At 35.7% G+C, this 13,230-nt stretch overlaps 2 protein-coding genes across 2 annotated transcripts in view; both read right to left on the bottom strand.

Annotated features, from left to right (window-relative positions):
• On the bottom strand, nt 1,726-2,229 carry LOC109835908 (chlorophyllide a oxygenase, chloroplastic-like). Its single transcript, XM_020403882.1, has 2 exons — nt 2,047-2,229; nt 1,726-1,948 (listed from the first exon to the last, which is right to left on the bottom strand). The coding sequence occupies exons 1-2, from the start codon at nt 2,194-2,196 to the stop codon at nt 1,775-1,777; spliced, it is 324 nt and encodes a 107-aa protein (XP_020259471.1). The 5' UTR covers nt 2,197-2,229; the 3' UTR covers nt 1,726-1,774.
• Nucleotides 10,051-13,230, bottom strand: part of LOC109836409 (protein ECERIFERUM 1-like) — a 12,931-nt gene continuing 9,751 nt past the window's right edge. The window contains 6 exon segments of the mRNA XM_020404302.1: nt 10,051-10,418; nt 10,711-10,884; nt 11,935-12,033; nt 12,158-12,358; nt 12,812-12,919; nt 12,997-13,230. The exon segment at nt 12,997-13,230 is cut by the window's right edge and continues 10 nt beyond it. Coding sequence (XP_020259891.1) covers nt 10,257-10,418; nt 10,711-10,884; nt 11,935-12,033; nt 12,158-12,358; nt 12,812-12,919; nt 12,997-13,230 — 978 coding nt within the window. The 3' untranslated portion in view covers nt 10,051-10,256.

Raw genomic sequence — 13,230 nt, 5'->3', positions numbered from 1 at the left:
CTGTTTTTGTCTTTTGACTTGGGTTTTTGCTGAGATTTCTAGTGGGTATAAATACCCCATTGCTGATGTCTTTTCAAGTTAATCTAAGAGAGTTTAAAAACAAGTTTAAGAAAGTTTTTAATCAAGGGTTTATGTTTGGTTTAAGTGTGTTTATAAGCTTTTAAGCATTTGAGTGTTTTGGTTTTGTGAATCACTTCCACAAGAGCTTGAGGAGATCATCTATTGGTGTTTGAGCATCCAACTCTTCTCCTTCCACTCTTGATCTATTGAGAAGTTTTCTAAACTCAATCTAGCTTCATATTTTATATTGTTTGATTATCTTTTTATTAAGCTAGTGTTCATATTGAGTTTAGTTGATTTTATTATCTCTTTGTTCACACACAACCTATTGAGCTTATTGTATTTGCATACATTATATAATTGGGTTGTGGGATAGTGTGACATTGAGTTGAGCCTAATTGAGTTCTCACCTTGTTAGAGAGAACAATCATTTGCTATATTGTGCTTAATTGTTAAATCACTTTGTAATACTCTTGTACACCGAGTGAGGAGTGTGTGGTGAGAGTCGGGGATCGTCCCAAGAGGAGTGGCGTCGGTTGACGTGCCTAGGGAGAGGTTGTAACCGAGCACTTGAGGGAGACACGGCTAGGTCCAACACTTAGTGGGTGTAGAGTGTGATTGCAAGAGTGTGAGTTGTAGAGTTTTCGGTTAGCTAGAAAACCGAGTGTGTAGAAGAAGTTCCGGCTTCCAAACCGGATTGTGTTAGTGGATTTCTCCCCGGGAGTGGGGAGCGGAGACGTAGGACGGAAGGTCCGAACTGCGTGATCATATTGCTTGTTTGAGTGTGCTTTGGCGTTCATTTATATTCATGCTCATATCTTATATCGCCATTGTCATTTACTCTTAGTTCATGTTATCCACTATCTTGTTTATCTTATTTATGTTTATATCACCCTTAGTTTCATATCCTTGCATATAACTCATAGTATATCTCATTGCTAGGATATATCCCTTGTTCATATTGTTTATCCTAGCTCACATATCTTGTTGTATCTTATACTTGCTAGGATAACATATTAATTAATTTTAATTGGCATTTAATCGGATTAGATTAGCATAAGACCCTAATCACCCCCCCTCTAGGGTCTAACAATTCTGTTAATGACTGTATGTCTATGATAATGAACAATTGGTACAAATCAATAAATACTACTCATATTCAACTAATTAATCGTGAATAGGAAATGATATTGAACTAGATATACTGGAGAATGTAAAATTGGAACTAATTCATTGCTCCAATCTCATTCAGAAAATCAATAGCAAGGGTATAAGTTAAAGAAAGCTCAAACCTGCTAAAAATGTAGCAAATGAACAGTATCATTGTACTTAAAACATCTGTAGATGGACAACATCCAACAAATAATTTCACTTATGAAAATATTGCAAGGATATCATTCTAGAAATACGGGCTTATTTCACTATCTATGATGCGAAGAAAATAAATGAGTTACATTAGATTATCATGAAGATGAACAACTAATCAAAACATGAACTAATCAAGTATCTAATATTATCAACGAAAACAAACCCTTAGTACTCTTTCTGATACTTACAACGTAGAATCCTACTACAATAATAGCGATGAGTCAACCTCACAATAATAGTGATGAACAACTAATCAAAACATGAACTAATCAAAACATGAACCATTTATTTGCATGAGAAACCAGTGAATACATGTTCATATGCTCTTAGTCTCTATTTTCTCTTCTTATTCTATTTTCAACCTCACGATTGAATGAATTGTAGACATCTTCAAAATAAATCCATACCTTGGAACACTCCATCCCTTTGCAAAGGTGGAAGTATGAGTAAAAGGAGCATGTGCAAGGTCTAGAATATTGTCAAGGAGAAGCCCGTGCTCTACTGGTAGCTCCATCACAATCTGCTCACATGAAAACAAAGGTAAGAATGTACTAATTCCCTTCAACATATTCCACATGTTTGATTGAAATATTTAATGATTAGTGTACAACATCATACCTCTGCATGAATTTGAAATCCCGGAGGAGGTTGCAAAGAAGGAAGAATAGCCATTGGAGGTTCATCACCTGGCCAAATCCAGACCATTCCTTCGTTTTTGAAACATGGTAAAGATTTTATTTGCACATTAAGCTTGCGGGTAGATGGCATTTTCTCACATTTTCCGTCAGTTGAATACTCCCATCCTGAAAAAAAAGGTGATGTCAAGTAATGAAGAACTTGATTATGGCTTTTTCCTATAGAAGAAAGTATTGCTGCAGAATATGACCCTGACAAATTTGATGTTAATATATGATTCTGGGCTGTGATGTTCTTTTGAAAACTAACAAAATATTAACCTTAAAATGGAGCCAACAGAAGTATTGGTCCCATTTTTTGTAAGTTCTGAATAGTTTCAACATAATACTGGAATAGCACCACATATATGTATATTCCCTAGCACTAACTTTTTAATAATTAAGCATGAAAAGAAACTATATACAACCCCAATTACTAAAATTAAATTCCTATACCATCTTCCTTCCTCATACTTCATTTATATGTCCAACTGTGAAGAACATGGCACTGCCGATCATATTGAAGCAAATATAATAAGCAGGTATCAAATTTTGTAGTCTTACCATGATAAGGGTATTGGATTCTTCCTTCATTCACTGACCCGAGATGCAGTGGGCAGGACTGTGAGAAGATGGCTCTTCTATTTGGTCGGTATTTGATGCCATTGATCTGAACAGTGATCTCTGAAACTTATTAGGGGAAAGAGATGTATAAACTGCTCCAATATCTCAAGTAGAAACATGCCATCCAAAATGTACTTTGATTTGATTCTTCCTTCATTGCTCCTTTATCTAAATATGCAAATTATAAACAGAAATTAGCTTTTTCCCCTTAAAGAAGATAAGTTACTTCTAAAATCATATAATAATAACAAAGGGAAAATTTTCAGTAAATATTATTTAGAAAAAATAAAATCAAAATTCAGTTGGCTGCAAAATCAGTTATCACAACTCTAGATATAGATTCCAAATCAACAGTCTAGGAAATAAATATTTCTATGAAAATTTGTCGAAAACAACAAAAGGGGACAGATGAAAGCAAATACAAAATCTACAAAAAAAAAAAATCAAAGCGCTAACCTCGAAGATTTTCACTATGAAAATTGATCACCGTGAACACCCAGATAGAAAAATGACAATCACCACGAAATATCAAAGAGAGAAAGAAATTAAAGAACCGATACTTTTTTTGTATATTCCAAGAGTCGTCCCCTGCTTCAAAACCCTAACGCTAAAGATCGAAACCCTTCGAAACTAAGCAATCAGTTTATTATATGAAAAAGTCGAAAAAATAGGAAGAGAAGGGTTTCTCAGAGACGTTAGTGCTTTGAAGATCAAATTAGAGATCGAGAAAAAATAAAGTGGGAAAGGAAGAGCAGCTCACGGTGTCGTCCCTGGTGATCTGAACTTTCTGAAAGACATCAGAGGCGGTGGCGGCCATGGACCGTGAGGAGACGAAGGAAGCAGAGAGGCTAAAGATCGCATTTTTTGGTTTTTTGTTGAGGATTCGAAGGAGAGAAGAAAGAGGGGAAGAGGTAAGAAGAGAGAAGGGTGAGAGAACGTGGGCTGGGGTGGTTTTTCCCAAATACGAATAGGGAAACGTGGAGAGAGAACATGTGGAATGTTTAATTGGAGATAAATACGTGGATAATCAAAATGTTTACTGTTCACTTTAAGGTTTTCCTTTAGTTATAAAGGAAAGTAGATACCAAAAATAAAACTATTGTCATTCTCACTTCATTCTCTAATCGCATTGATACATAAAAACGGAGATGAGCATTTCATACCAACATTTATTCCACTCCATTTCTTCGCTACATTTTCACTTGACTCAATTCCCATGTACTCTTAGTTGGCTTTGAGATCCATACCCATGAGTGGACTCAACCACTCTTTGGCCAAGGGATACGACGTAGCCAAGTGGGTTCAGTCCGCCTGAGTGAGTCATATATTATACTTGAGTGAGTCAGGGAGAGCAATAATCCGCAAAAATTCATAGATCGTATCTCAGTTGAGTACTGTGAAACACATATATACAACACAAATACATATTTCCACTGAAGTTTAGGGGCTGTTTGGTTGTTGTTGGTAAAGTTGTGTATTTATGACACAACTTGAAAAGTTGTTGTCCACCTCATCAATTTCACTTTTATATTTTCCTTTGTTTGTTTTTGATTCCATTAGAATCATAAAACACTTGTTTGGTTTGCAAAATAAAACTTTAATTATTTGTTTGGAAAGTGTAAATAGTGGTCCCTACTCAAATGATCATATTGGTTGGAATTATTTTTTCCAGACTTCAATGTCAGCTTTCTCCTAAAATCATGTCTTTTTTTTTATGAAATCACTTTACAAGCCACATCAGCATATGAAATCACTTTACACTATTTTCACAACTACAAACAAACAATTGAAAGTGATGAAAGCTGACATTGGGACCCACTTGTTTACACTTTCCATCCTTTTACATGGTAAAAACATACAACCAAACGGGCCCTTATTGCTTTCTCTGCGCAAATATTTGTGGACTTATTATACAATAATTAAATAGGTTCCTGGTTATACGCACGCCTTAATGGCAGAACGTGAAGCGTTTAATGATGCGCGTTGAAAGTTCTCTTGTATTTGTTCTATCATAACTCAATCGGACAGGCCCCCTCATCAATACTTAAAACTATTAATTAACATCATATTATTCCCAGCACCTGGACTGATTAGTGTTTTAGTAACTTAGCTGAGACGTGACAGATATTATAAATGAGAGGGATCATCAGCAATTAATTTTAATTGTCAACATGTGACTTGTCATTTTCCTATGCATCTAGTTACAAAATATGTACTTTTCTATCCTAACTAACGCATCTCTCTCAAAGCACACTTTGATGGTTTCAGATAATTACTCTTCTCCATGAATTTTGCTACATGGACCCAAAATATGAGACCAACAAGAAGAACATGCGATGCATCCCCTTCCTATTGCATAATGAGCTGACTATCATTAATGATGGTCAGCTCATTATGCAATAGGAAGGGGACACATCACTTGTCTCTCCTTAATGGTGACTAGCTCATTATGAAATAGGAGTGAGACACATCACTTGTTCCCCCTGTTGGTCCCATATTTTGGGTCTCTATAGCAAAGCTCTTGTCAATTTATCTGATGGTATAGTTTCAAGAAAACCATATTACACACAACCATACTATCATTACGATCGAGAGAATATTACGATGAAGAAAATTAATAGCATACATATTTAAGGCTTCCCAGGAACAAGTAGCTTATCGTATATGTTGAATATGAAGTAATAAAAACGAGTGTTAATAACCGGAATTTATTAATTAGGTGTAATTTTTTTAGAGTAAAAGACTAGAACAAAGTGTCACTAGTAAAAAAATAGGCATCCTTGACGGGCTTTCCCGTCAGGGATACGTATCCTTGACAGCTTCTCGTCAAGGATACGTCGTCAGAAAAAGTCTTGTCAGGGAAAAAACATCCCTGACGGACCCAGTAATAAGCATTACTGACGGCATCTTCCCTGACGGCAGGAGCCGTCAGGGATGTTGAAATATCCCTGACGGCATGCCCGTCGGGGATGTGTATAACATCCCTGACGGCATGCCGTCAGGGATGTTTATCACTGACGGCATGCCCGTCAAGGATGTTATATAATCACCAAAAAAACTGTGCTGATTTTATGCAAAATTTCCTGTATACAATCCTTGCACTACATCCATACACTACAGTTACCAAAGACGCATTCATTTGTTCATTCTCTTCATAGGCAATCAACAGTTACCAATTAATTTTACCCAGTTACTAAACCTTCGATCAAAAGTTTAATTGTGGATAGTAAATCTATCTGGGAACAAAAATGTCAAAATTCACCAAATTCCATTCAAATTCTTCCCAATTAAAACATATATTAACATTCTAAATCACAAACAAGAAGGTGGTTGACGTCGGGAGGGAGGAGCTCGCTGATCGGGGGGATTGGAGCTCAGGGATGATGGCTGTTGGGGAATTTCAGTCTCCCCGCCTACCACGATATGCGCAACTCGGAAGCCAACCCCAATCAATAAGATAGAACAATCACAATCAAGAATAAGAATACCGAGATTTACGTGGTTCAGTCGACCAACTTCGACCTACGACTACGGGGCAACAATACGAGAAATTCACTATGTATCAGGGAGAACTACAAGAGGAATCACTCAACTCTCGTCTCTCAATCTCACATACATAATCACACTATGTATCAGGGAGAACTACAAGAGGAATCACTCAACTCTCGTCTCTCAATCTCACATACATAATCAACTCTCATATTCTCTCCAAAGCCCACTCCTTGTAATCTTTTGCACGGATAAAGACTACGAAACCCTCTCCCTCTCTCTCATCTACTACATCTCTACTTTTTCTTCATTGTTTTTCCTCCACCAATAGAAGAATATATATAGGGAAACCAAAATCCTATCTCTAGCCTAACTTCCTAATTAGAATAGGATTCAAACTCCTAATCATGATAAAACACAAACTCCTAATCATGATAAAAATCCTAATCATGATAGAACCCAAACTCCTAATCATGATAAAACATTAACCCTATCTAATTCTCATGAAGTTACACAAAGAATCAAAGACAAAATCCTAACAATCTCCACATTGGATTTGATTCCCAAACTCGCTTGAAGATATATCATCATCGTCTAATAACTAGTTGTACCTGTCTAATAAGCTAATTCTTAGTTTTAGTATAAGATCAACTTAATTACGGAGTAATTTGACTCGGTTGCCACCTCTAACTCACCTCTAGCTTAAGAAGTATTGCAAAAAGAGAAAAAACCAAGTCTAATTAAAATAAATAAATAAAAAAACATGAGCGAGTTTTAAAAATTTAAAAGGTCAGGAGTTTTTAATCAAAATACAAAATGTGAGAGGGGGCGAGATAGCAATACCATACGCTTTGTGAGTCCGCAAGGCTCCAACAATAAATCATGTCCCTAAGCTCCATGAATAAAACCTCGCGAGCTCGCAACTTTACAAGATATACATACATTATTATGCATGTAAACCCTTCAATTTTAAAAATGTTCTCAGTAAACATATACTATAATGTGATAATTTTACACATCAAAGTGTCCCCTTTTTTATGCAGTTATTGAAAATAATAAATGTTCCTTAACAACAGCAATAACATAGAAAGCTGCGAGCAATTACATCAGACCATGCATGAGATTTATGCCTTTAAGTACACGTTTGAATGTATGGTGCTAACAAATAAGAAGGGAAATTAATTTGACTTGCGCTAGGTACATGCTTAGGGACTAAAATAAGAATATCAGACAATTGCATTTGCAAAAAAGATTGAGAAAGCGAGGTACGTACTTAAATTTTTTTTTTTTCACTGAAAGGTTAGGGTGAGAATAGAAATTGAGAGAGGACTTTAATCTGAAAGACAAATTTGCGAATTTGGCTACTCTCAACTACAAAAAAATTAGTGGTGAGACCAGTACTTTAATCTCAACTGTTGATTATCTAGTGGGTGATTGTGATATATTCTAAATCTAAAATTCGCTATCTCCATGTGTATTGCACTCATTCCTAATTTACACTTTAAAGAAAAAATTATAATCGCCCACTAAGTAATCAGTGATTTGTGATTAAGTGATGATCGCTCTACTACTGTTTTTAGTAGTGGAGAGGATCCAAACTCCAAAATTACACTACAATAATGAAGAGGATAAATCTAAATTACAATGATTTAAAGGGGATATAAAGAAAATATTCCTCTCTATAACCTAAGGGGTTTTTTGGCAAACTGCAAAGAATTAAAAATATGAAAGTTACTTTCTTTTGCAAGTGGGAAATTGTATCCATGTCAATGCGCAAGTGAAATATAGTGTTTGTTTGCAAAATCAAATTATTGTTGAAAGTAGACAAATAAAGATGACGTGGCAATATCATTTTATTTGTTTATTTAAAATCATAGTATATTTTCAACAATTATTTGGTAACTACAATTAATGAAATGAAAGTGGGTTTACACACTAGGTAAAATTACTCACTTATCTGTTCAATAAAAATAAATTATTCGCAAAATTTTATTCACATTGCCATCCATTACTTGTATTACTTTTTATAAATTCTTTTATATTCATATATTTACTATAGCAATTACAATAATTTGAGGACGAACTTAAAATAGCAAGGCTTAGAGCGACTAATATAGAAAAGTCCCAAAAATTAATCTCAGATTCCAAAGTTCTGGACATAATCGCCCAAAAAAAAGAGTGAAAAAATCGGTAAAGTATTATTGGTGGGAAAGAAGTGATTTAATTGAAAATTATTTTTTAATTAGTTAAAAATGGTCCTCATTCCACTTTCATATAATATCGGGGCTTTTTTTAGAGGAAGTAAAATATATATTAAATCTTATATGTCATAATTTTTATATTTTACTTTCACATATAGTTTCAATAAAATAAACAACTAAAGTGATGAAACCAAGTCAATTTCTCACTTTCACTTTTTCACTATATAAAATTTTCTATTATCAGAGTACCAAACCAATGCCCTTTAATTATCCGCCACTTATAGTTCCCGGGGTCCCTGGGTCTAGTGAGAAACATTTACAGTTTATGGGGTTTTTTGTGAGACGCCCGAAAGTTCAAAAGGGGGTACGTGGATAAAACAAAGTTTAAAGAGATATGTTCAGAATCACACCAAAGTTCAGGGGTTTTACGAAATTAACCCCAAAAAAACCTCCCAGCATCGAAGTTAAAAATCAATGGAACTTTAAGTAATTAAAGTGCAAATACAAACTCATGAATAAGAATCCTATCAGAAAACCCTACTATAGGGTATAATCGGAACCTTACGATTAGGCTAAAGGAACGCATTTTGATTATTTACTTGCCTTTTATTGGCTCAAAGTCTTCCGCACCATGCAGAAGGTTCTGATAAGATTGGTGCTCTAAACTTCATGATAAATGAGATTAATATCGGACATGTCCTTTGATTATTATATGTTTACTCCCGATTCAAACCCGTATATTCTCATTTCTACCCATGCTCATTTTTACGCGTATTTTGCGGCGCCGCGTAGAGCAAAAGCGTACATACCGCGTCGCGTAGAGCATACGCGTTGATTTTTTATTTTTAAGTCCATAAATACTCTCCAGTCTCCGCATCTCTCTCGCAATTTCATCGTCCTGTCAGCATCAATTAATTTAAAATCTGAGAGCTCCCGCTTCCCGCTCTTCTAGGGCAAGCGACAATTTGGGATCACCGAGTTTTTTTTTTAAGAGAGAGAAAAAAAATTCCGTTTTTATTCATCGCGAGATCGATATTCGGATCCGGATCCCAAATTCCTAAGCTGTTTAGGGTTAGGGTTTCGCATCCCCGACGATCGTGATGAAAGGGCGACGCAAATCGATTTCAGACGCTGGGTTTCCGCGGCAATGGCCGTTTAGCCATTAATTTCTCTAAAGGACGTCATGGGAGTTGAGGTATTTGCCCTAATTTTGGTTAATTATTGTTATTTTTCAGCTTAGTGCATTTATTAACGCGATGGCAGCGGTTTAATTGAGTTATTCCATTGGATTTTATCTCTTATCTGGCTTGTCTACGTTTGAAAAGAAATGTAAGATTAGTTAGTTGTCACTTGCCTATTTCACTAATCTGCAAATATGCGGGAATGAAGTATTGGTTTTGTCGATGATGGTTCTTGAATGGATTTGCTTAAAAGTTTCGCTAAACTAAACTATTTTGTAGTTCACTTGTAATGGCTGTGCTCTTAGTTGTATAGGGAGGTCGTAATTAGTGTTACTGAGGAATGAGAACTTCCCCTTTTTAGATTTACCAGCTATTATTCTGTTGTAGATGGAGTTATATTAGAATATGAATAGTAAAAGTATCGTTTCAATATCTCCACAGACTAACCTCTGCTGGAAACAACCCTTCCGCAGTTGATAACATAATTCATAATACACTCTTAAAAATAGATTGCAGGACATAAAAGCTAATCATTACATATGTTGCAGCCTTTTTTAATGTTGGCAGAGAGTGATTTCATAGCATCTTGGTTGCTAGTCCATGTCATCATCACGTATGCCATCGGTAAAACACAAAGATACCCTCTTAAAATAGGCTGATCAAGCTTGTGTCGCTAGAAGAAATCCATGACGGAGAGCAGCATTCCATATTTTCTCAATTCCCAACGTTGCATCTCCACACTCATGTGCAGCCCATCCCTCTAATGCGTGTATGATTCCAGCGACACGCCATGCACTCATCACCCTTCTTGGTAGCCAGTTCTGTCAAGTAAGACATCAATTAGAACCTTTGTAGTATATTCGCATCACTAAAGGAGAATGAAATATGGATTTCTTGTACATGCTTCAAGTTTTTGCACAGATAAAAACTTCAGAATCTTTTTATGTATCCATAATACGGTGCACAATGAACTCATGTTGAACATATGTATCTGCAAAGCAAAGTACTCATTATGAGTCTATGACAGCTTCAATATGCTGAAGCCTTAACTGTAGTTGTACATCTATAGGTATGCTTGCACCATACTATCTTATAAACGTAGTAGTTGATTACCTCGCAAGAATGCATGTTTTCCATTGCCTTTGGGGCCTTCATTGCTGGAGTTCTGTAGTGAATGCAGTCCTTTCGCACCTTCAATGGTGGAAACTGTGAAAAAGGAATTAAATGTGTGCCTTTTGGTGCTTTCCTCAGTTCAGAATCGTCCAGTCCATCTCCTATAAGCCACACCTGCAGAGGCATCATGTAATCCTGGTCGTATATCTTTTTAACTGAGAGGTTTGGATGCACTAATGCCGTGTGATACCTTACATGTAACCTTGTGTATCTTTTACTTTATAATTCATGCTGAGTAGCCTTCTGTTCTAATTATATATTCATCATGGCTGCATCTAGCAGGCATCTATCTGATGACAAGCATTCATGTATTTACATATTTACCCCATACTTACTGACAAAACGTGCTTGCTTGACTATAAATATATGTTGAAAAGGATGTAAGAATCTGACTCAGGCAACTACCTGACCTTTTCTTTTTGAACATCATGCTACTGGTTACCTAATTGATGGTAACACATCTCTTATGAAAATATCCATGGAGTGCCAAAAGAGCTACTTAACGGTTGAATCTAAATACAAATTTTAGCACACCTGTGTATCTAGCCATGGATAAATTATTATTTCTGAGACCCTATCGGGATCAAGCCTGGACTCAGGATGTATGTAGATCATGGTTCAGCTTTATTTAGTATAGATATATCTAGTTGGCTAAATTTTTTTTGTAATATTGTGAAGTTTGTTTAGGGTGATAATTAACTTTGGAAAGGTATTACTTATTTACCTTGTGGTAGCTGTTTAGGTGGTTAAATGTATTATACAAGAATCACATGACATATATTTTTCTTTAGACAAGATGGGCAGCTAGGTTTTATAAATGCAAACATTATTTTGCTTATTTGCAATAAAGCATATGCGTATAAGAAATAGTGCTTCCATGATCTTGATAATCTCAGACATATTATCAGAGCTGTTTCGTACATGTACTGAAAGTATATTACAGTCATCTATTTTTATTACCATGGGAATCTTCAGCCATACTTTTTCTTTGTACTATGTTTTATTGTGTTTTACTTTATTTTTTTCAAATAGGTTGTGCTCCGTAAGTCCAATACTACTGATAGTCACGAGTACAGAAGAATCTATAGTTTTTAATTATAAGTAATAACCTGAATTCAGTGAATTGTGTAGTTCCATTAACGATGGAAAAAGGCTCAAGATTACCTGAGGGGTACCACTGCTTAGAAGTGATAAATAACCATGTGGGCTTCCTGAGATATTGGACCTGAGTACATGGAGCTCATGCTTGTCTGTTAGTAGTACCTAATCAAAATAAATTATCAGCAACTTCAAATATAAAGAAAAGTCTGGTGGTCAAATTACCAGAACCAAGAGCCATGTTCAACGGAGAAACGTTCATAATTTTTCAGAATTATTTTGTAAGTACCTGGACACCTCTCTTGCATAATGCTTGAGCTGTTGCAGCAGCAACCTTCGAAAGCTGTCCTGTAAGGAGAACTTGTGTTGTTCCTTGGGGAATAGTATTGAGAATCACAGCTGTTGCTAACGTACTTCCATCTACAATTCTTAACTTCAATTTTGGGTACTTCTGAAGATAAAGGTTGCCACCGCAATTAAGATCTTTCACCTGGAAACAAAAATCAAGTTTGTCATAGCAGTGAGTGCATTCTAGAAATTTGATAGCATTCGTATAGGTTTTTCTGTGGTATCAAATGATCATATGACCTGAATAAAATTGTTTCTCAGGAATAAAATAACTTCATGAGATCTCAGTCCACTAAGCTTTAGTCTTTCACCAAACAATCTAAAGCCTTTTGTTTCATTGTTTTTTGTTTACAATGTGTCGGGTATTGCAAGTCATCTTTTTGTTTATTTAAATGAAGTTGTTGAAGGGGAAACCTAAAATTGAAATAATCACTTACTTTCTTCAGTTAATAAATGCATGTACAGAAAGATGTGAAAAAAGGCTAAGGGTGGCTTAGAATGCCTAAGCATTAACTCTAAAAACACGCGAACAGGAGGAAGGAAAGTAAAGGCTATTGTTTCAATTACTTTTTCCCAAGCTCAGGACATGATATACCTGATTTTGCAGTCCTAAGCTCAGGACTTTAACTCCTTTCTCATCAGCTTCTAGAATTGCCTTTTCGATCAAAGCGTTGATAGCTTCTCTTTCCCATGATAAGCCATACTGCTCAGAGAGAAGATTTTAGGAACCTTTAATTTATGAAAATTATTAAACTACATTGACAAAGTCGGGCTTCCTACTTGAAAATTGAATCTGGGTATTGCCCATGTTTGCATTTTCAGATGTTCTAACTTATTCCTTTCTACAGTGAAGGAAGACCCAAAAAACCATGTCAATACCATTGACAACCCTCCTATTGGCCCCATCATCAGTGTGTACCACTTGGAGTTGTACGGTCTTGATGCAAATGAGGCAAATCCTAGTCGTAGATGGTAAATTGACTGCAATGTAGTAGGGTGTGTAAGGTGAACGAC

This window comes from Asparagus officinalis, chromosome 4, assembly GCF_001876935.1.
Source record: "Asparagus officinalis chromosome 4, Aspof.V1, whole genome shotgun sequence".
Lineage (NCBI taxonomy): Eukaryota > Viridiplantae > Streptophyta > Magnoliopsida > Asparagales > Asparagaceae > Asparagus > Asparagus officinalis.
Note: the sequence above shows the minus strand (reverse complement) of the source record. Positions and strands in the feature narration are given on the sequence as shown.